At 37.4% G+C, this 23,113-nt stretch overlaps 2 protein-coding genes across 3 annotated transcripts; both read right to left on the bottom strand.

Moving 5' to 3' along the window:
• Positions 1 to 2,089: 2,089 nt before the first annotated feature.
• LOC116288998 (cGMP-dependent protein kinase 1) lies at positions 2,090 to 14,946 on the bottom strand. 2 transcript variants are annotated; one of them, XM_031695869.2, is made up of 20 exons: positions 14,365 to 14,946; positions 13,358 to 13,524; positions 13,135 to 13,248; positions 12,352 to 12,457; positions 11,964 to 12,027; positions 11,401 to 11,478; positions 10,586 to 10,680; positions 10,171 to 10,248; positions 8,878 to 8,946; positions 8,340 to 8,417; positions 7,667 to 7,805; positions 7,186 to 7,322; positions 6,425 to 6,514; positions 6,202 to 6,301; positions 6,067 to 6,108; positions 5,666 to 5,764; positions 5,127 to 5,191; positions 4,384 to 4,569; positions 3,592 to 3,658; positions 2,090 to 2,899 (listed from the first exon to the last, which is right to left on the bottom strand). In XM_031695869.2, the coding sequence occupies exons 1-20, from the start codon at positions 14,811 to 14,813 to the stop codon at positions 2,804 to 2,806; spliced, it is 2,319 nt and encodes a 772-aa protein (XP_031551729.2). In that variant the 5' UTR covers positions 14,814 to 14,946; the 3' UTR covers positions 2,090 to 2,803. The 2 variants fall into 2 exon arrangements, with proteins under 2 accessions (XP_031551729.2, XP_031551730.2); XM_031695870.2 differs by lacking the exon at positions 10,171 to 10,248.
• A 192-nt stretch (positions 14,947 to 15,138) lies between these two features.
• On the bottom strand, positions 15,139 to 22,960 carry LOC116288999 (hypoxia-inducible factor 1-alpha inhibitor). Its single transcript, XM_031695872.2, has 6 exons — positions 22,798 to 22,960; positions 20,957 to 21,508; positions 19,814 to 19,920; positions 19,161 to 19,224; positions 17,975 to 18,085; positions 15,139 to 17,312 (listed from the first exon to the last, which is right to left on the bottom strand). The coding sequence occupies exons 1-6, from the start codon at positions 22,927 to 22,929 to the stop codon at positions 17,226 to 17,228; spliced, it is 1,053 nt and encodes a 350-aa protein (XP_031551732.2). The 5' UTR covers positions 22,930 to 22,960; the 3' UTR covers positions 15,139 to 17,225.
• Positions 22,961 to 23,113: the final 153 nt, after the last annotated feature.

The following is a 23,113-nucleotide window of genomic DNA, read 5'->3' on the forward strand; positions in this document are numbered from 1 at the left end:
TTCATGTTGGGTTACCTGTGCTATCTTTCACAAGCTTATATTCATAATGAATATAAGTTTATTATCTCTTGATGCTATTTCCTCGCTTACTGACTCTCAGCGTGTTAAAACTACGCAAACGCAATCTCGCGCTCATAGGCGTTTTGTTATGAACAAATACCGCAAAGTAAAAACTAGGGCTCATAATGAAAGGTTTATTTGAAAGATTTCTAATAAAGTCCTTACGGATAATGAAGTATCTTTGCCTATCCAAGGGTTTAAAGTTCATACCAACTCCTAAAAGCCAGCTTCTAATATGCCTCTTATTAGAGATTTCAATACGTTTGCCCGACTGATGCGTATGAAATACATTTTCGCAAATTCGAAAAAAACTAAACCGCATCCGTTCCGTGTTAAGTCTAAGTGGCAGCCTCCACCACAACCCTCGGTGGCGCTAGAGACATACCTGGAACTTACTAAGACTGATCTGTCCAACATTGTTCACCATAAACATTCGGACAACCTGACACTATACGAATGAAGGGCTCTTAAAGAATTATCTGCTCATAAGGAAATTCACCAAGAGAAAATAAACTAAGAGAAGGAATCCCCGTTCCCCATCATGTGCACACTTTGATGCTATTTTTAGAGTCATTGATGCTATTTTTAACTCGTTACCATGCCCGCGCGATAATCATGCTTCCTTTAATGCCTCGTTTTAGGGCACGAAAAGCGACAAAAACACAGGCTTTTGTTTACAGCAAGACTAGAAGCCGCCTACCATCAAGAAATCAACCAATCAGGTTCTTCGCTCAAAATATCTCAAAGCTAAAAATAGCATCAAACTGTGCACATGATGGTTACAAGGCTATATAGGGGGATTCTTTCTCTTAGTTCGCAAAGATACCACTACTGTCATAATTAATACGAGCGATAAAATAGACGAAGGGCTATCACTAGTCTCTGAGGAGAAACACTATAAAACCCTTCCAGATTCAATCGTATGCGAAACGTCCACTAAAGTATAAACAAAGTCGTTAAAGTGTAAATGAACCCTTTGACAATACATTCAGTACTGGTTCTACATAAAGTAAATAGTTGATTGGTAAAATATTTCTTGATTTGAGTGATGCGTCTTTAAGTTCATAAAGGTTTATACTTCCAATATGTTAATGATGATGACGTCAGGTAAGGTATTTGAGTGTTTTTGTTGTAACTAGTAATACTAAATGCTGGCCATTTTGAAAATACAAATTTTAAATAGCTTTCATGTAAACCATGAGTAAAATAATGATGCTTTTTAAATACTGTATCTATGAACCAGTTCGATTTTGTATATTTAATTAAGCCTTATAAGACGTCACACTCATTAGCATATTGAAAGTATAAACCTACATAACTTAGAAACGCATCACTCAAATCGAGAAATGTTTTACCATTCAATTATTTACTTCATGTAGAAACAGTACTGAATGTATTGTCAAAGGGTTCATTTACACTTTAACCGATTATTTTCAAGCGGACACTTTGACAAAATGACTTACGAGTGGCTCAAAGACAACAAAACGCCAACCAGAATACCAGAATTCTACACACTAACTAAGATACACAAGAAAGTTCCAGTTGGTAGACCAATTGTTTCTGGTAGCAGTGGACCTACAGAACGAATGTCTTGTTTTGTAGATTCACTTTTACAACCGATTGCAAAAACACAAGAGTCTTACATCAAAGATTCAATTCAACTGATTTTATCAATTATATTGAGAAAACTCCCATACCAGACGACAAGGCCATACTTGCCACTTTAGATATCTGTTCACTGTACACTAACATACCTCAAGACGAAGCAATCTCGTACCCAGAGCCCTTATTTCTTACTGCGCATGCTCGACGAAATAATTGGGCTCTGGAAAACTCCAATATTTCCTGTGCTGTGATTGGTTCTCGAGAACAAAGAAGGATACCGGAAGTAAAAATTACAGTACTAGGGGAAATAAACAAGATGGCGTCTCGAATTAAGTACACCAAAAAAGCCTGTAGGGCCGGATTTTTCAATTTTTTTTTTTTTTTTTTTTTTTTTTTAAATATAAATGAATAGTTAAGCGAGACAACCACCTCGACTTATGGAATAAGTCTAAAAAATAACGCGAAAAAAAACTGTTGAACTCGAAAAAATATTTGTCCACTTTTAGAATCGAGTTACGGAAATAGCGCGTAACTCGAAATATGGTTCAATCTGTTGGCTTCGAGTTACATAACTTGAGTTTGATTTTAACGCTGTTTGTCATCGAGTTACGCGCAGATGTTAAAGTGGGCGTGGCCCTCATAATATGGGTGTGTCCGAGCGCGTAACTCGAAAATTGTGTAAATCGAAAATCGTAACTCGAAAATCGTAACTCGAGTTTTTCTTTCCCTCCTCATAGATGGAGTCTAGGGAAAACCATTTTTCTGTTGCATGCCGCAGATATAGTCTCTCCTTGAAAAAATTGCTAAAGGAGTTCTAGTGGAAGGTACGAGCTAGAAGAGTAACATATCACGTGACTAGCCAAGCACGCGTGACACTCAATACAAGACGCAATAAAACGTATTTACAAACTTAAGAATAAATTTAAATAAATATAAATTGTGATTTCCTGACTTGTGCACATTCCCAAATATCGTAACTTAAAATAGCATATCTCCCATGGACGTTAGAGGCCAGGCAAAGAGTGGGGGTGGGGGTGGGGGTAGAGGAAAATTAATGCTTGTACATCCATTTTCTGCGATTTTTAGCAATTATTTCCAAGATAAAATAAATTAAGTTGTGAGCATGATGAGGGTAGGGTTAAAAATTCTCATCCCATCCTGAGAGGTCGTCTGGCGGTATTTCCATGTCTTTGGAGTAGATATCAAAGTTGGAGCAGTCTGTGTTACTATCCACCTGGAGATTGAGAAATACATTCATGTTTAGCTCATAAAACACCGATTCTACAGTGATCCACAGGGATCCCATAAAATAAGTATGGAGCATTACAAACGAAACTTAGACATTTTGAAAATTATTTTAAAAGATAATGTTAAAGCTTGGTTGTTACTTAGAAGAAAACACTAGTATTCTTTATTATTCTCTAAATCAATAGTTAAAGTGCTTATAAGCCTTTGCACAATATTTTCAGAATTGATTCTTTAGATAGTGGATAGTTGATTGTGAAAATATTTCGTCATTTGAATGTCGGGTCTTTAAGATACGAAGGTTTATATTCCCAATATGTTAATGACTATGACGTAACATAAGGGATCATTTAATATGCAATACTGCACTCGTTCTGGAATACAGTATTTTAAAAGCATCACCCTTTTACTCGTGACTCACGTAAAGGTTCTTACAAATTTGTTTTCGAAAAATGTCCAGCGTTCAATATTATGAAAGTTGCCACAAAATAATTCAAATCCCTTATGTTCCATCATAGTCATTAACATATTGGAAATATAAACCTTCGTATCTCAAAGACCCGACATTCAAATGACGAAATATTTTCACATGCAATCAAATATTCACTATTTAAAGAATCAATTCTGAAAATATTGTGTAAATGCTCATAAGCACTTTAATCATTTATTAATGATATCCACCTTAGGTTTTATCGGAGGTTCCAAGGTCCTGTCGAGAAGCGCTTTCCAATGGAATCCTTGAAACCATCTAAAAGAGAATTTAGATATTTAGGTTACGACACTCGCTTGGTTTAGTTGGTTGAACACCGGATTTTAATTTTGTGCGGTGCGAAAAGACCTTGGTTTTAAAATAACTCATGACTACAAATGGTTAGATTTTCATCATTACATTTATAGTATTTTCGAATATAATATATAAACATGGTAGTAACCAGGTGATCTCGTGCACGCACTTCCGGTTACTATTAACCAATCAGAAGCATTGTTGTTGCATCGCTAAAAGTTCCATGATGAATTTCAAAATGGAGTCGTATTTCGAGTTAATCTTTTTAAAATACGTCCTGAAATATAACTCTACTTTGAAAAATCCTGTTACATGTACCAGAAAAGCTCCCTCTTGCCCTATCAGCAGTTAAAATGAATAAAAACTAAGCATAAATGCAATAAAAGTAAGCGAAATCGAGGTTGTCTTAATTAGTCACAGCAGCCATTTTGATTACCGTGAGATATTATGACATAAAAGACTGGGTATAAGCCTTTTCATAGTTTAAGAATCGATTCCCGAATTTCTCACCTTCTTTTGTTTAATTAAGAACAAAAGAAGGTTTAGACAAAAGAAGGTGAGAAATTCGGGATAAAATCGCATGCGCAGTGAAATCGATTCTTAAACTATGAAAGGGCTTATTAGGAACCGTTAGCTTTGAGATATTATCCTTTGCGCCCTTAGAGGCGAGATCATCTGGTAAACCTTACTTGTGTTTTTTAATATCGTTCAATCCATCCTTCTGATACCCAAGTCGTTCTACTGGATTATCTCGACACAGTCTCTTGATCAAGTTTTGGGGATTTCGTCCTATTCTGCGCGGGAACTCGATCATGTCCAGTCCCCTTAGAATGATGTTGTACGTCTTCATTGGGTCTGAGCCAGAAAATGGCGGACTGTAAAGTAAAATTAGAATAGGAAATCGCACGATCTCGAGTACAATTCAAAATTTATGGGTACGAGTGATTTTCATCACGAGTATCTATAAATTAATTCCGAATTGTACAAAAATTGTATTGTTTTTTAAACCAATCATTGTTGCAAACGGCGAGGGATGCCCCAAGAAATGACGGTCAAGCTAAAAGAGTTTACCTCTGATAAGATTTTCTTCAACCCGTTTCAATAGTCCCCTTCACAGTTCCCTGCGCCATCTTGAAAAGTAGCCGTGCCTTTGCATCGAAGCTACACCAGCGGTGAACTTGCAATGATAGAATCCTTTTTCTTAACAATTATTCACATGTCTATATAATCGCAAGCTCACCGTTCTTCGCTTCGATGCAAAGGCACGGCTAACTTTCAAGATGGTGCAGCTAGTGAACTGCGAAGGTGACGTGAAGAAAATCCATAACTCGAATATCCACACGTCTAAGGCTGCATGTGTTGGTCACGTAAATGGGTGGAAGGAAAATGACTGAGAGAGGAAAATTGAAGGAATACAAAATACAACTGTTACCTTCCTGTGAGCAGTTCAAAAATAAGAATGCCAAGAGACCAGTAATCGGCTGACAAATCATGACCCTAAAACAAAGAAAGCAATTACGATGTTATTGTATTTAAATCGAGAATAAAGGGACGTGTAATTGTAGTGCAATCGCCCCTTTCACCTCTCGGGTCCCATTCCTCGACTGAGCATAAAAAAAGGTGAGTACTGTATAATGTTTGTCCATGGTTTAAGGGTTTAACTCTGGGTTTTTCGTTAAATACCTAAAAAGAAAACTCTGCAAAAAAACAACAACTCTGAATTGGTACTCAATTTGTGCGGAACAGGGTTAGCCTCGATTTCGTACGGAATTACTTTGAATTTTCATGCATTCCAGTCAAGGTTTGTGGAATTTCAAAGTGTTTGTATTGTTGAAGTTGTGCATTCTTTACTTTACCGTTGCTATTTGTGAATATTTGGAGATTGAAATGCTTTGCTCTTGTTAACCTTGTTATATATATATAGGGATAGCTTATAGACAAAGATAGACAAATAATGAGTCTTTAACAAACCTTATTGAGAATAATCTCTGGTGCGACATACTCAGGTGTTCCACAGAACGTCCACGTTTTACGGCCAAAACCAATCTTCTTAGCGAAACCAAAGTCAACCTATTGTGTACAATTAAATATGACGAGCGTCATCAAAGACAGTCCTACCCGCGAATTACATCTCGTCGACTAGCGCATCGGTCTTTGGCATGCTTATTTGTGTGGAAGGACGCGGACCATTTTAGTTCCACTAAATCTTTATGAATTATTCATGAGTATGTGAAGCTGTTTTACAAACTCTCAAATCCTCCACGCCTTGTAGTTTTAAACCTGATACGACATTTCTACTCGTTTATTTTACACTACGTATCAATTTATGAAGAACCACAGTGGAATCTTAAACTTTTGTTTCATATTCTTACCAATTTAACAAAGCCTTGGCTGTCCAAAAGTAGATTTTCCGGCTAAAGTGAACGAAAGAAAATGAAAACTTAAATAACAATTACAATGTACAAACGTTTTCAAAAGATTTTAAAAGCTGTAGAAGCCGACAATACCTTGAGATCTCTGTAAACGACTCCTTTGCAGTGAAGATAGTCAAATGCTTCACCGACACAAGCGATGCAGAACCGTGCAGTCACATCATCAAAACTTCCCCTAATAAAATATTAAGAATACCTTTTGCATCATTTCTGGGCTTTCCAACGACATTGGCAAGTGTATCTGGCAGCGTTTTTGAGAGCTTTTAAATTTTGGTTTACTAAACAGTTGTATACTTACCAGTCTCTTAATATTGTCCATAACTCTCCACCAAGACAAGCCTCGAGTAACATGTAAACATACTTTCTATCTTTAAACGTTCTGTAAAGTCTAGGATAACAAAACCAAAAGGACAGATTTGACAAGGTGCACAGGGATGGAAATACCAAAAGGACAAAATTGACAAGGTGCGCAGGATGGAAATACCAAAAGGAAAGAATTGGCAAGGAGCACAGGGATGGAAATACCAAAAGGACAGAATTGACAAGGTGCGCAGGGATAGAAATACCAAAAGGACAGAATTGACAAGGTGCACAGGGATGGAAATACCAAAAGGACAGAATTGACAAGGTGTGCAGGGATGGAAATACCAAAAGGACAGAATTGGCAAGGTGCACAGGGATGGAAATACCAAAAGGACAGAATTGACAAGGTGCGCAGGGATAGAAATACCAAAAGGACAGAATTGACAAGGTGTGCAGGGATGGAAATACCAAACACACCTCAGTGGTTCTTTTACTTCCTATTGATATTGGTTAGTAGTGATGAAGTGTAGAGAGACGGGACCGTCATTTAAAGTGGTCATTCGAGCCACTTGAAAGTCGACCATTTGCAGATGTAATTACAAAGGCAGCACCTTCTCCTCAGTAATTCATTTAAGGCCCTGAGTGCATGTTGGTCTGGCCGAGGCTTGACCTCCCGCACAACAGACCGATGCTATACCAACTGGATTGCGGTTAATACGTCAATACGTCAATGTAGCTCGTGCGTTTATTACTTACTTGCAAATAAAAGGTGAACAGGATTCCATCAAGATTCTCTTCTCAGAATACACGTGTTCTTGTTGTTTGGTTTCCAAGATGTGTTTCTTCTTCAAACATTTTAATGCATAAGTGCTCTTGTCTTTTACATTTTGAACCTAAGTGTAAGATTAAAGAAAATATTTTCAACCGAGAAAATGTCCATATTTTAGCAGTTCTCAAAACTAGCCACCTTCACATCGAAATGTGTCGGTTTGACGTACAGAACCCGTGCATAGAAGTATGCAAATACATTAAATGTGGTCATACTTTTGCGCGTCGCACTTTAAATAGCATGCGGCCTTTCTGAGCTCAACAAACATGCAAAGTGTATTCTGCATGGTGTTCCATTGACACAAACAATACAATGAACCACGATAGACCAGCCAGAGTTCAGCACGTTAAAATTCTAAGAAAGGGCATACAGATACACTCGAACTGACGTAAAAAACATCACACGCACCAGTTCCACTCGTCCAAATCCGCCCGTTCCCAATGTAGAAATAACTTCCAGGTCTTCTAGCGTCAGGTCTTCAATTTTCTTGGATATTTTTCTTTCTTCGACGGGTTTGAGTCCATTCGAATCGCGTAGGTCTGCGTACCTGGAACATAAAATATTTAAAAACATTTTAAAACTATGGAGTGTCTGCACATATCCTCTTCAGTCCGATCTCCATAGATATAAGTTGCTTGAGAGCAAACCATTGTCTTATATACTGTTTTGAACAGTCTGCTTTACTATAACAGGAGGAAATGAGCAAAAATATATTAGAAAACTCCTGTACGCTCTCTTGCCTAATCAAAGTCAGGTCACAGAGCGAATTGAAATTGAGCTTGTTGAGTTTTACGGAAGAAAAAAACCCGGAAAGCCCGACAAAAAACCTTGAATTAATAGAGATACAGAGACATACTATTCTCTTAAGCAGTCGCTATTAGTGTCGTCACGCAACGCTCACTTCCTTAAGGTAGCTACGTAGGGGAGTTAGCGTTGCGTGACGACACTAATAGGGGCTGCATGCGTGAGATATTTAATCAACTCTATTTAAATGTGAGTCCAAGGATCGAGCTCGAGACCCCAGAGTCGAGGCGTGCGTACTACTGCTACACCAACCATTGATTCAATATTGTGTTCTTACCTTTTAGCGCCGCGTTCTTCGTCCCCATAATTTCTTTCCCTCAATTCATTCAGGTTACCAATGAGTGTTTTAAAGGCTCTAAAACAACAGAAAATTATCTGACAGTTATACAGACAATTATATTATAGCTCTTCCGATGTTGGGGGAAAACTGGGTCCAGTTGCCATTGCAATGCATTTTGGGGCTGTTTTAGGGCGGACGAAATAGACGCCATCTTGGAAACCAAGATGTCCCTTAAAGCAGCACAAAAATGCATTACAATAGGCCATTTCACGGATCCCGTTACTCAACCTCAACTTCGTCAGCGTGTAATTATTCTTTAGAATTTGACTACAGTCCGCAGTAATGAAAGGAATTTGCACATCAACGAACAATTGAAACACTTAAAAATTTCACGGTTGTAGGAAAATTCTAAAGAATATATTACACGCTGACGAGGATGAGGTTGAGCCGCGGGATCTGTGAAATGGTCTATGCCTACTCCACCCAGTGTTTTCCTCGTTCTCTGAATGGCTAATAAGAAACGTTGTTGACTCACGTGCGATCAATCACTAAACATTCTACTTCGGCCGCTTCGGAAATAACGTTGGCTGTGCGCCTATCTTCACTGAAATAAAACAAAAAAGACTTCATGTTAAGAAAACAGTATAGATGGTTTAAGCTAGTGTATTAGGCCGGGTTTTATCACCACATGGCCGTAAGCAGGACTGAATGCTTTCATGAGACACTAATGGTTCATATATTGATTCTTAGGATTCACCGGCAAACGATCAAGCAGAAAGGGATGGATAATAGCGCAACCAGCACGACGTCATTGACACTTTATTCCATTGTTTGAGTTGCGGGCATTAATTTCTGCTCGTTATGAGCTGAAGCTTTGCCTTCTAATAATAATGAGGTACCCTTTTCATTTCTTGTAATCATTTTTACACAACTGATCGTTTTAAGGGAGGTAGGGTCACGTGTGGAAAAACCAATACTCCAGTTTCGAGTCCTCTGTTGCTCATGTTTAGCCTCAACTTTGCGCAGAACATTCATGTGTTCCAGTGAAGATCCGTGGAATTTCAAAGTGTTTGTATTAGTGAAGTTGTGCATTCTTTATTTTACTGTTGGTATTTGTGAATGATTAGAAACTGATTGGGATCTAACCCTGAGTAATTGAGTCTGTAAACAACAAACGCAGCGTTAATTTGGAACTCGAAACTGGTCCATTTACCCTGTGGAATTTAAAACACTATTTCGGCTTTTTCTCACAAAAATTAAAACACTCGAAAAATAATAAATTTAAAAGTCGCGCAGAAGCAAAAAGGGTGGGAAAAATTCTGAGCATCTTCATAATTGAAAAGCGCAATTATTCACACTAACTTGGACCGTGTACTAAAGTGAGGGTCAATTTGAAGGCGATGTATTCTGGACGAATCCCTGACATGAATGACGTGTATTTGAGGAATATAAAACGCGTGCATGTCTCTGTACTGTGATATAAACACACTGTAGAGCAAGAGAAAAGCACTGAGATTAGGAACACGAGGCGTAGGGAAGTGTTTTTCTTGCTTTTCTCATGCTCTACATCTCCCAGAGTGTTTATGTCACAGTACAGAGACAGAAGCAGCCTTTTAAAATTGCTTTTACAGAATGCTTTTGAATAAAAATTTCGCGATCGTGTCTCTGTCATCTGATATAGACACGGTAGCCAGCCAATCAGCGCGCACATTACATCAAAAATATCTTATATTGCACGATAAGTGTAATTGATTATTTGTGAGGATCAAACAAGAATTAAACCATTATATCCAAAATGGTTCATTTTACAAAAGAAATGGTTTCTCGCCTTTGCATTTTGCTCAAGACTTCTTGGTCGATAGCACCCCCGTACGACAAGACTGCGTCACAGTAATCCGTTGTTGGCCTGATCGAAAGGATGTACACCAAATGGGCTCATCAGTTAATTCAACAATGCAAGTGCCAAGCTAGACGATATCATCTTTGCGCGACATGACTTAGCTGTCCTTGCCATGCTACGATCCTGACAAACAATCCCAACATATGACCCAACATTTGACCGAAAAATGCATTTTGACCAAAAATTTGACCCAACATTTGACCCAACATTTGACCCAACCAAGACAAACCGTTCAAAAAATTTGAACTATCAAATGTTGGATAAATATTGGGACCGTTTGTGAGGGCTGATTTTCCTCGATTTTTCCTGTAACGTGACGTTACTTGACGCTATTGAATCTTACCTAAGAAGGGCTTTTTCACCAAAATAGTCGCCCTTCTTCAACTTTCTAATCTCTTTGGGCTGATCATGGCCTTCGATTCGCTGCGTCACCCTGGCCTATTATAACATATGGTTTAAAGTTAGTAGCAAATATCTCTCTTCTTTTCGAACTTGCTAACAGGCGCGTAGCACGTAAACTACTAGGTTCTCCACCTTATCTGCGCGCAAACAATCGACAATCGATGAATCAAACTGGACATGAACTCATTACAATCAAGCCAACGATGCCTAAAAGACAGATGCTATCATAAAAGTTTACTTTCTGAACCGTTTAGGGTTCTCCACCTTTACGGCAAGCAATGAATCGACAATCGAGAAACCCAGTTGGTTAGTAGCAGTCTAACACATAAACCAGGTAAGGCTTCTCCACCCTTACTTTGTACAATTCAATCAAGCGACCAACGCGAGGAAATGAGTCTCAACAGACACGTAACACATAAAACAAAAAACGGGTTCTCCACCTTGGCCGCGCTTAAATAACCAAACTAACGATCATCAAGCAATTAGGCACACAATGTGTAAAACAATTGGTTTCTCCACCATCCACGTAGGGTTTTGCTCTATAACGACGTACATACATATTTAAGAAGTATCATCATCATTATTGAAAAAAAAGTTAACACAATAAAACTGAAATTATAGTTAGAATTAAAAGTTCACCTACGTAGATAAGTAGAATATTACTACCTTTTTTTTCAGTTAACCTGGTTCTATGACCTTAAAACCCATTTTTCAGTAATTAGGTTTGGAACGCGATTGATCGTGTTTATGACTTACCGTGCCTTTGCTAATGATGTAGAAAGTGTCTCCTCGTTCGCCTTCACGGATAATATAATCCCCAGCATGATAAAAGTCCTACAAAAATAGCCAAGTTTATAGTTATTTCTCATTCATAAAAAGTCTGCCTATCACCACGTATTCACGGTAAAGACGTCTAATGCCGTGACCTTGATGTTGGCACGTTCGAGCATTTTGACTGGATGTGCGAAGTCAAAACAGCCCAATTTGGAAGACAAAACAAGAGGATTTCAATTTTATGAAAATTGAAAATCTCTTGTTATGTTCTCCAAATTGGGCTGCATTCCAACGTGCTGCAAGGGGACTATTCCGTTCCGTGACGATCTAAATTATTCATCTTAACATTGGTTTTCATTTCAGGCTACGTATCATTCTCTTGAGAAAAAGATTCTTTGTTTGAGTTGCATCTATATTCATGTCTCTTCTCATGCGCAACCGTTAAACAAAGAAATGATACTCTAGGGAATGACACGTGGTCTGAAATAGGAAAACATTACGCCCAAGGTAAAGAGGTCTATTGCTCTATCTATATATACACTAACCACTTCAAGGACATCTGCAAGCTTGGACAGATGCTGGCTGGGCAAATTCTTTAACAAAGGAACACTTAAAGGAACAAAAAAAGAACAAGAACTATTAAAGCTAAATAAAACTAAATGTTTCCTTTTATTCCAATCGTTAACCGCCACTACTGCTAAGCAAAGAAATGATACTCTAGGGAATGACCCGTGCTCTGAAATGGGAAAACATTCCTCACAAAGTAAGGAGGCTTGGACTGTTTGATGCGCGGCTAAATCCATTTTTTTCGCATGTTTTTATTTGGAAAAGGTACGTTTTCTCCAGATTTTGATGTTTTTAGCCCACACACAAACGCGCTAAAATCTAACTTTTGGAGCTGAAACGAAACAAAACTTAACAATACGCGCTTACCTTTTAAGAAAAGAAATATGTTCAGCTTGTCTTATCATTCCTGTCCTCATCATAATCATCTGAAACATCTTTCTATCAATCTTCCACAAGGTAGTCGCTTCAATGGCTGGTAAATCAGTCAAGAAATAACTTAACTCATAGTTCCGACTCCCCTTAGTTACCTTTGCTATGTCCCACAAGCATAACAAATAATCTAGAATATCTCAGAGTTTAAAACTCTGATCGCGTAAAGTAATCATATATTGCTTCAACGTTTCATGTTCTGGGAAAATAAATCCGAATTGCCTCGTAGTCCTTGTAGTACTCTTTAGAACTGATACTGTGTAGTTGTTTGTGGGACAAGATTTTAATTCCACTGGGAAAACTGCTGCAACGGTGATAGGTTCGCTATTGTTTGATTCGGAACCACGAACTTGAGCCTTTTCGATGTTGCGCGGAAAACGTGTATAATTACTGATCTTATCAAAATCCATTGTTTTCAGTCTGCATTATCCCAACGAATGCATAGAGGAAAATCAGACATATTTAGTTCATTCATTATTGGCTATGATAAACAAGCTAGAAAGAAAACAATTGGATTTTTATAAGAACAATAATTATACTAGATAATCACTTCGGGCTACGCCCTCAGCTGCCTGCATTATACCTACGAATGCTGCGTGCCTCAGTAATTATCTATTAAATAACGTGTAGGTAGCGCGCCTACCGCACACAGCATATGATCGAAAACTAGTCTTATGGAGTCTTATGATGATCGTAGTTAAATATTAATGACATAAATACCTCTTACGGTTGCAGTTCTACGGCAGTTGTACAGGATTGCAAGCTCTCCGAAGACCATTCCTCCGCACATCTCGCCCAGGACCTCCCCGTCCTTAGTAACGTCAAGACGTCCCTCTGAAGAAACAAGAACAAGAGTTACTTGAATTATCACCTCTCCCTTATGACAGGATTGTGATGACATGATTTGATCTCAGCTCCCCTTCCCCCTGGGACATGTACTTACCCGCTATGACGTAGAGAGCGTTGCCAGCATCGCCTTCTCGGATGATCACCTCTTCCTTGTCACATGACTGTGATGACATGCATTCTACTATCTCTCTTACTTGGGCCGCCTCTAAGTTTTTTAGAAAGTCGTTTTCATAGATGGCGTCCTTGATCAACTGTTTTGATCTGTGAAAAGATTAGAATGTTAGATAATATGTTAATGGTTAACACCAAAAAAAAAACAAAAACAAAACAAAACAAAACAAAAACAAAAACAAAAACAAAAAAAACCTGACAATAGCACTTATACAAATGATATCTGGCTCTACAAATCACTCCAGCTTCTGTTAGACAACTGAGAAGTATTGACACTATTTAAGTTAATGTGTTTACATAAGGTTGAGATATTTCAAGTGTTAAGGTAGTTGAGTTACGATATTAAGGACTTACCCAATATCAACCCGCCAAAAAAAAAGTAAAATCGCGAATTCCTTTACATGAAAAACTAATTATCGTATTCAAGCCGAATTATTACGAATTAAATTTTCCTAAACGTGCGAATTAAAACTGAAATTATCCTAATCCCGTTGATATTGAATTTTGACCTCTGTTCTTATTTACATTCTTCATGCAGCATAGCAATTCTTAGTAGTTATTGGTCTTTCCCATAGTTTTCTTAGAAAAGATTTAACACAGAAGGTCTAGAATGGAACAATTATCAGCGAAAAAAAACTTTTTTCGGGAAAAATTTATTAACGTTTTTAGTATCTGGCGTATTTTATGGCTTTGCTCGATAAAGTTCGAGTACGAGACGAAAATTTATTTTGTAGTTTCTAAGTTTTAGGTAATTAAACTTGAAAATTCATGTTTGGTTAATTTAATTATCGACAGTACTATACAGTACGCTACTAGATGAAGAGGCGCTCAAGATTTCCGACTCTGAATTATATTTCATTCACGAATCCAAAAACTTTCAAATTAAAATAAACCATTCAAATTACTCTTGTATGATTATGTAACCATTACCTGAAGTCTTTTGGATAGCGAACTAATTCTTTCTTCGATTCTTCTTGAGTCTTGGTGCTGCTTTCCCCGCTAACCGCTTGTCGCTTCTCCTTGCGACTCGAGCGAACTTTTCTCGACTTGTTGTTGGCATTTGGTGTCGATGCCATTCCAGAACCCTCGTTTATAGTCGACATCACACTCATTTTACTCGCTAGCGCTGCCTGTTGATTCACAACGCATTTGAGTTCATGAATCTCTTTTTTTAACTTCGCAATTTCGACGTCTTTTTCGTCTATCGTTTTCATTCGGTGTTTGAGTTCGGCATCTTTTCTCTGCAAAAGTTCGTCTTTTTCCTTCAGTTCTTTCCTCAAGGAAGGAAGTTGACTCTTGAAATTATTTAGGTTTTCACTCGGTTTATCAATTTCCCCGTTAATAATCGTAGTTCCAGCGTTGCTTGCCCCGTTCCCCATAGTTTCACTTATCAGCGTAAACTTTCATGTTATAGCACGCACTCTTTCGTCTTTTTTTTGCTAAAGGCACCGCTCAATATGCGTCATTCTTTTATCAAAACTCGCTTGAGCACTTGTAAGACTTCTGAGTGAATTAACCGGTCCAATAGCGTTGTTTGATTACAGTATTGGGCTGTTAATCTTTAACTACGAATGCAAGTATCCCCGAGATTTAGAGAGAGAGAGAGAGAGATTGTTTTTCATTCAGATTGGAAGAGCAAGCACAAAAATAAAGTTTTCTAAAATTTGCTTTTTGATGTCAAAAAAGAAAACTGAATAAATTGGCTACTTTTTCTTAAATCTCTTAAATCTTTTTATTTCTCCGGTTACAAAAGCAAAAACAAAACAAAAAAACAGACCACCAACACCACCACCACTACCAACAACCCAAAAAATTATAGTTACCACGACCAATGTAATTTGTACGTTAAAAAAACCCGACGACCAAATGAGAAATGAAAAAAAAAACAACTAAAATCAGCTTATTTACCTATAACTATTTATTATTATAAATTACCTAGTTTTGACAAACTCAAGTGAAATATTTTATTTTATCCCTAACTTCACGAGTAACTATTTTATAGCCCGTAAATAACATCATAAAGGATAAATTAAGGACATAGAAGCTAAAACCAAAAGTTATTCATTCGTTAACAGCCTCCATAACGTTCTGTCAGTGCAACAATCTATGAAAATTAAACGAGTTGTATCACTTTAACAAATTGATATCAGTTTTTTATGTGTCTGTCCTCTTATTGACGATAAATTGCGTCATCACATTGTCAAAGTAGTGTGGATCCACGAGGCGTCAATCAAGGCGTTTCCATGACATTCTATAGGCACGTGCCTTTATAGCTTTGGGTTTTCCCGACATTGTTATGGAAACGCCTTGTGATTGACGTCCACCAAAACCTTCTTCTTCGCGACAGAAACAATCGCTAGAGGGCGCGTGTGATTGAGAACCAAAAGCCTCAAGCAACAAGCCAAGACCACAGAGAACGCCGGTACTTTTGCTGTAATTAGTTTATTCATGGTGCATTTTCACTTATTGACTTCACAAATTGCTCCAAGCAAGGCTGCTTGAGATGATAATTAGTGTATAGCTATAGCCACTTGCATGAACCAAAAATAAATAAATTATAATTAAGAGTACCGACGTTCTCTGGAGCATTGGCTTGGTGCGACAACGATTTTCGAAATGGGTGTTTATAGATACAAACAAGTTGAATTTAATGTTTTGGTTTACAAAGCTGGCACTTTTCGTTAGCTAATCCAATCAGAACGCAGCATCGATGATTAACCACTAGTTGGATTTGACTATCTACTTTGACGAAATTAAAACATCGCAGTGTAAAAATAATCCTCTTCAACTATTCTTTTCAATTATTCTAACTATTAAAAAGAACAACATGAAAGCAAGGCTTAAAGGGCATTCAAGACAAGTATTTTTCTATCTGTCAATCTATTAAAATACTGTAATAATAACATCAAAGTGAGACTTAGAGGGCATTCAAGACCCAGTATTATACTGCATATATAACATACTATCTGTCAATAAATTCTATATCGCTGAATTGATTTTTTACATGCACTAAATTTGACAGCACATTAAATAATATAAGTTTTAAAATCCATCAGAAATGTCTCTAATCTCTTCTAATAAGCTCTAATAACTATTTTCTGTAACATATCTACTTTAACAACCATCTTCAAGCTGTTGAACATGCCATATTAAATTATAGGTAAGGAATTAAGGGTGACATAGTGTAAGTGCTCTGAAACTCTGGGGTTTTAGGTTTGATAGCTAGCCATGCAGTGAATTAGATCAGCCCAGAGGTTGTTTCAGGGTTCAATCTTTGAGTTAGCCATAACTTGACTTAGATCAGCCCAGAGGTTGTTTCAGGGTTTAATCTTTGAGTTAGCCATAACTTGACTTAGATCAGCCCAGAGGTTGTTTCAGGGTTTGATCTGTGAGTTAGCCATGCCCTGACTTAGATCAGCCCAGATGTTGTTTCAGGGTTTGATCTGTGAGTTAGCCATGCTCTGACTTAGATCAGCCCAGAGGTTGTTTCAGGGTTCAATCTGTGAGTTAGCCATGCCCTGACTTAGATCAGCCCAGAGGTTGTTCAGGGTTCAATCTGTGAGTTAGCCATGCCCTGACTTAGATCAGCCCAGAGGTTGTTTTAGGGTTCAATCTGTGAGTTAGCCATGCCCTGACTTAGATCAGCCAAAAGGTTATTTCAGGATATTGATAAAATGCATTGGTAAGTTGTTTGAAGATGGAGGTTAGAAAGAATAAATGTTCGGGTATACAATACCAGAATGTTTCTGACAGATCAACTCAGTGTTATTAAATTCAAATTGCTTCAAGTGCTATGATTGGCTGCTGTCTTCATTGTCATCTTGGCCTTCGTCACCCTCATATCGTCCATAAACCATAGTGCGCAACAAAGGACCAACCTGAAATCATAGATCAAGATGAATGAATAAAGAAAATACATAAATTCAAAATTCCTTTTTTGAAGTAGAAAGGATAGTGGAGGACGAGGTGAAAAACTCAAAGCATGGCACGAGAATTGACAAGCACCTTTACTCACATACTTTTCCATACATTTGTATGGAAATCGCAGAACAATGCCTAAGCTTTTTGGTGACCGTAGGTCAATCTAATGCGATTTATACCACATTTTATACCACATAGACCTTTTCTGAGGTAGCGAACACGGTGCATTATGGTCTAGCTTTGGTACAAACATCTTTTGTTAATCATGCCTTATATGGGATGCACGGGTGGCATGAGCTGCTAATGTGCTGCCTCTTACCAATGCGACCAGTTTTCCAGTTTTTCCTCCCTCCACAAAAATCAACTTCTAAATTCTAATTCGATCTACCGGCTGCCTTATCAATTGGGTCACAAGACCTGTAGGCGTCAAGCCGTTTACCAGGAGTGGTAAGCACATTAGGTGGTGTTGTTTGTACTGAAGCTAGACCACAATGCATCCAGTTTATCTAACTCAGAAAATGCTGATATTAGGATGAAGTCATCTTGCAAATAGCCCTGTTTTCTCATCCCTTGCACCACAAACAAGCTTTTTCAATAAAATTCTGAATTCCTAAAATACCTCAGTATGACTACCAAGTGCCTCTCCTAGCATCCTTTCGATGTTTCTCATGATTGCCATCTTTTGTTGTGCCGACAGTGGGTACTTGATATCACTGGGTGTCTGTCCTGCCTGAAATGAAGAGACAACAGCTCTTACTTAGCAAAAAACTCAAAAAAAAAAAAATAAAGGTTGTTTATTCTTAGGCCAGTCGGGATAAGGAAAAACTTTGCCCAAGGTCTAGGATATATTTGGGATGGGGTGGTTAGGCCAGGGTCCATTTTCAAGGCCAAGGGCACAATTTTTCCCTATTCAGACCCACATTAGGAAGGTCAATAACCCCCACCCTTTTTTGGTCTTGTTTTGCAATTTTCGTTGCTCTTTAGCAAATAGAGATAGAAAGTACCACCGCTTGTGCCAGCCAATCAGAAGGCACAATTTTTAGGATACCCGACTAGAGAAAAATTATTGTGACTAGTTGTTAATTGTAGATAAGAATCAAAAAGAGAATATCATTCTCAAGTAAACCATTATATTCTTGTCAATAATAATAATAATAATAATTATTATTTTTTGATGTCCGATACCTCGTTCTTTTTTTTTTGACATCTGAGAATGACAGTGAAAAGTGGGTGTTTATGACATCATCCCTTTTTAAGAAGTGATTTTATGTGTTATTATACTTCAGTAAATACCCTTTTGTTCATGAACTGGTACATGAAATTGATTGGTTAATTGCATATTGATCGACAAGTGGTCTGAAATGGGGAGATGTTTCAAAATGAGGTTATTTTGGGTTAACTTATGACCAACAATTGATAGAATCAACCGTCAAAACATGTCCTGTATGAAATTTAAAAGTCTCGTGTTTTTTTTAAATTGTAATTTAGCTATTTCCTTCTTCTATTTTTTATTTATTTTTATTAGACTGTGAGCGGTCTTACTTTTCCCTCAAGACTCAGTAATTATAAAGATGAGGGCTTTGAGTTTTCTGGGGAAGCGTGCAGAGATTGAGCCAAATGAGTGGGGAGAAGGGAGAGGAAAAGTAGTCTTACAGTGCTGTCTGCAGTCGCTACAATTTTCCCTTCTCCTCTCTTTCGGCTACAATTTCTGCGCGCATCCACAGGAATCCCAAAACAATCGTCTTTACTGAGTTTGGAGAAAAAAGTGGGGCCTCTCGCAGTCGAATTTTTTCTCCTAACTTTACCTTGTACCAAAAATTCACTGATGTTGTTATTTCACTGTTCTTTGCTGATTCAACATAATGCCACCTGAAACCAATGTAAACCTAATAAACATTTTCTTGGAATTTTTACATGTTAGATACTTATGATTTAGAAATATTTTCACTAGTTACCCTGCCTTAAGGCCGGTTTAGACGGTACGACTTTCGCCTACAACTATCGTATATAACACACTCGCATCTGTCGTAGGCGAGTTGTAGGCTTGATTTACATGCTACGATTCGAGTTGTAAGATGGCTTGAGCGTGTTGTATACGATAGTTGTAGGCGAAAATCGTACTGTCTAAACTGACCTTTACGTGGGCTATCTTACGTCCTCTTGAATAAAAGGTGCTACCATCAATTTGCTTTATAAATATTGTATCTGTAAATGGCTAAACTTATTTTCAAAAGACATTGTTGGTTGGAAATACAAAACAATCTGACGATCTGACTAAACTAAATTCATTTGCAATTTTTTTTATGATTAAAACATTTGAAAAATCACATTTCTAAGTTAGATTGGAAAATGATAAATGACCCTCACATTGCTCGGGTGTGAATAGATTATGATTCTCAAGTTTCAGATTTCAGGTCTCGGGCCGACAAGGTTTTTTTGAAATATTATTTGTACTTACCAGTACATTGGAATATAGAGCACCTCTCCTGGCCCAACCATTGCTTCTGTTCCACTTATATTTCTGAAGTTGGGAAACCTTTTAAGGTCTGGGTTATCAAAATCCACCTTCAAAAGTAAATGATAATGTCAAAAAATAAATTAACATATGAGAAGGGGAAAAGATCGATTTTTATGAGTCAGAGAACACAGCACGAGCGTGCATGCTCTGTTATGTTAGTCATATATGCAAAATAACAGTTATTGTAATTTGTATTTTATAAGAGAAGTATGAAATCTTGCTTGCTGTGCAATGTGCACTAAGCTTTTAAAGCACTTGGGAATTGGCAGAACACTTGAGAAGTTGAGAAGCACTCTTCTATATATATGCAGTCATGTAAAACCTCTTTGAATTTCTGCCAAAACCCTGCTCTACAACCACACACAGCACATGTGCCAGTTTTCTATTTCTTCAATGAAATTCTCTTCAATATATTAATAAACAAATAAAAGACCATTTGGTGAATCCCTGAGTTAGTACTGTATATCACACTCGAGAAGTGTTGAGAAGCACTCTACTATGTATGTATCATGCTTATTCTAACACTCTCCTCATGTTCTACCGACCCCTACATACTTTGTTTCATAACTGTGCACAGGAGCATTCTTCATATTTCTTCAATACATTAATGAGTAAATAAAAGAGTGTTCGGTTTACCTGCCTTTGTCTATCAAGCTGATAGACAAAGCATTGAGATTAGCACTTCGCTATGCATCATGCTTCTTCTAACACTTGGAAATTAGTATAGGTAATAGGACTATATGTCTGTCCAATTTGGAAATAACTGGATGAAAAAAATTCTGAGGACTTACAAAATTGGAAGAGGCCGATAGGCCGAGTCCAAATTGGCAGTCAGAGTAATTTTTTTGAATTCAATTATTTCCAAATTGGACAGCATGTAGTTCTATTGTAGATTAATTATATCATCCCAAACTATACTAGACTGATTCCATAAGTCATAGTTTTCCCTTGAAAGAATGCGAATGGAAACAATCCAAATGAATCTTTAATTTGGACAGGAAAGAGAATTTGAAAATAATACAATAGTTGCTTATGTGGGATTATAGAGTGATGATACAATTAAAAGAGTAATTCACTTCTTACCTGACTTTGCCTATCACAGGGATGATAAACAGGGTATGGATACAGACACTTGACCTTGTCCGGGTGGAAGAGGATTATTCTCTTGTACCCAGTTACTTGGCAGAAAAAGTTCTGTTGTTCATCATAGTGCGTTGGAGTTATATTGCCGGGGAGACCAATGAGTAACAGATTTGACGTCAATGGTCCCCAACCCATTTCCTTTCTCCTTTCATTTAACCATTCCCATTTAAAGCCAAGGAAATCTACGACAATTTGTCTTCCGACCTGATCGTTCAGCATTTGTTGAAGGTATATTTTTGGACCAGATTCATTTTCATTTGCGTTGAAGTTCTTTATTCTGTGATAGAATTCTTCAAATTTCATACTTAGTCTTAAGTTTGGAGGGACAAAGTTCTTCCAACCTTGAGCTCGTTTTTCATCAAAGTATATAAATTTATATGTGTCTGATGCAAAGACAGAGAATTCCCCTTTTCCAATGTGTTCTTTCAAATAATCAAGATTCCATTTCATGGCTGTGCCAACGATTCCTGAACCTGTGAGGATGACTGGCATCTAAAAGAAAATAAGAAAAGAAAAGAGAATGGGAATGAATGGAATAAAAAAGAGAAGAATTAAATAGTTCCAAACAGAGCAGAGCAGCACAGCACAGCACAGCACAGCACAGCACAGCACAGCACAGCACAGCACAGCACAGCACAGCACAGCACAGCACAGCACAGCACAGCACAGCACATCTCATGTACAAAAAAATCCAGTTTGATTCAATTTAATTTAACTAATAAAACAACATTAGTATAAATATGCAGGTGATTATTGAAAATCTCGCGCGCTGATTGATCGAGAAATTCAGATAATCGCACAATAATCACCTCCAGTGATAATCCAAAATAGTGGTAAGCCACTTTGTTGTTGTTACCAGAAAAAATTTTGTCTTTAATCTTCTTTTTTTTCCTTTTTTTTTGAAAAAAGCACCTGTGTATTTATACTAAAACAATTATTCACCTCAGGCTCAGTGAATATCAGGAGTAATAACCCAGGGACAGTGGAGCAGTTTTTTGATTGTGGGGGGGGGAGGCTTTTGATTGGGGGGGGAGGCTCAATAGTGACATCGTATGGCAAGGTGGGGGGGCTGAGTTTAGTGAAAATGTATTAAAATTTCACAAAAAGTGGGGGGGATAAAGCCCCCCCAGCCCCCCCCTGGTTCCACCGTCCCTGTAACCACAACTTCGTCTCGGTTATTATTCCCTGATATTCACTTCGCCTTCTGCGAATAATATAATTGTTAAGTAAGCTCATATATTATACACTTAAATTATATTTCTTCTAACAGAAAATATAAGATAACGTTATCTTAAAACATGCCTCAAACCTTGAAGCGAAATTATTCAACCGATACTAGTTATCATTTATTACAAATTACTTTTTATCTTTAAATATATCATACTACTTATATTTAGTAACGTACAAAATCCTTTCATTGCGTCTATAGTGTAATAATCACTCACTCTCTTTTCTTTCAAAAATAAGTTTTTTGATGACAGTTTTGTAAAAACGTGCAACAATGCATGCACGACTTCATAACAGGAAATGATTTTGTAAACACTGCATTTTTGAAAGATTTTAATTTTAGGAATGGTTTATTAGTTTTTACCACAATATCTTGCATCAAATGAACCTAATACAGACCTAAGGTGAAACATAGTCGACGTAAAAATGATTTGATGTGAGATTTTGGATTTTTTTCGCGACAGATAAGGTTGTTGTTAGTGTATTGAAGAAAAGGGGCGGAAGGCATGGCAGCATAAAATATTTACCACTTCAAAAAAAACCCAAAATTTTACCTCATTCTTGATCAGATCTTGAGCTTTAGGATCCTCATAGTGTAATCTAGGAATTTTATCCAAAGGGAAGTTATATTTTCGAACCTGATGGCCATCAAAGTCTGTGAATTCCTCAGATTTTGAAGAAGCCATTTTTAACTGTAGTGAGCCTGCGGGATTTGAACACAGCGTGTTTCGATCAAAATAAAAACACCACAGGGAGCCCGCTTTGACTTTTTCCTTTCGTAAACTTATTTTATTTATCTTTTATTTAGGGAGGAGGGGGACTTCTGGGGAAACTTTTAGCAATATTACTTATTTCTAAATTAAATTGTGT

Source organism: Actinia tenebrosa, unplaced genomic scaffold (assembly GCF_029948245.1).
Source record: "Actinia tenebrosa isolate PJP-AT-01 unplaced genomic scaffold, QUT_ActTen_1.0 PGA_scaffold16__25_contigs__length_10494907, whole genome shotgun sequence".
Taxonomy (NCBI): Eukaryota; Metazoa; Cnidaria; class Anthozoa; order Actiniaria; family Actiniidae; genus Actinia; species Actinia tenebrosa.

Excerpts from the sequence above, each read along its gene's own strand:
- LOC116288998 (XM_031695869.2), bottom strand. The coding sequence starts at position 14,813 with ATGGGGAACGGGGCAAGCAACGCTGGAACTACGATTATTAACGGGGAA. Across the intron at positions 12,458-13,134 it reads TAGAACTGCAACCGTAAGAG|CCATTGAAGCGACTACCTTG; the intron begins GTATTTATGTCA and ends CTGATTTACCAG. Across the intron at positions 11,479-11,963 it reads TTGCAGATGTCCTTGAAGTG|GACTTTTATCATGCTGGGGA; the intron begins GTTAGTGTATAT and ends CTATTTTTGTAG.
- LOC116288999 (XM_031695872.2), bottom strand. The coding sequence starts at position 22,929 with ATGGCTTCTTCAAAATCTGAGGAATTCACAGACTTTGATGGCCATCAG. Across the intron at positions 19,921-20,956 it reads CCTGTGATAGGCAAAGTCAG|GTGGATTTTGATAACCCAGA; the intron begins GTAAGAAGTGAA and ends TTACTTTTGAAG. Across the intron at positions 17,313-17,974 it reads CACTTGGTAGTCATACTGAG|GTTGGTCCTTTGTTGCGCAC; the intron begins GTATTTTAGGAA and ends CTATGATTTCAG.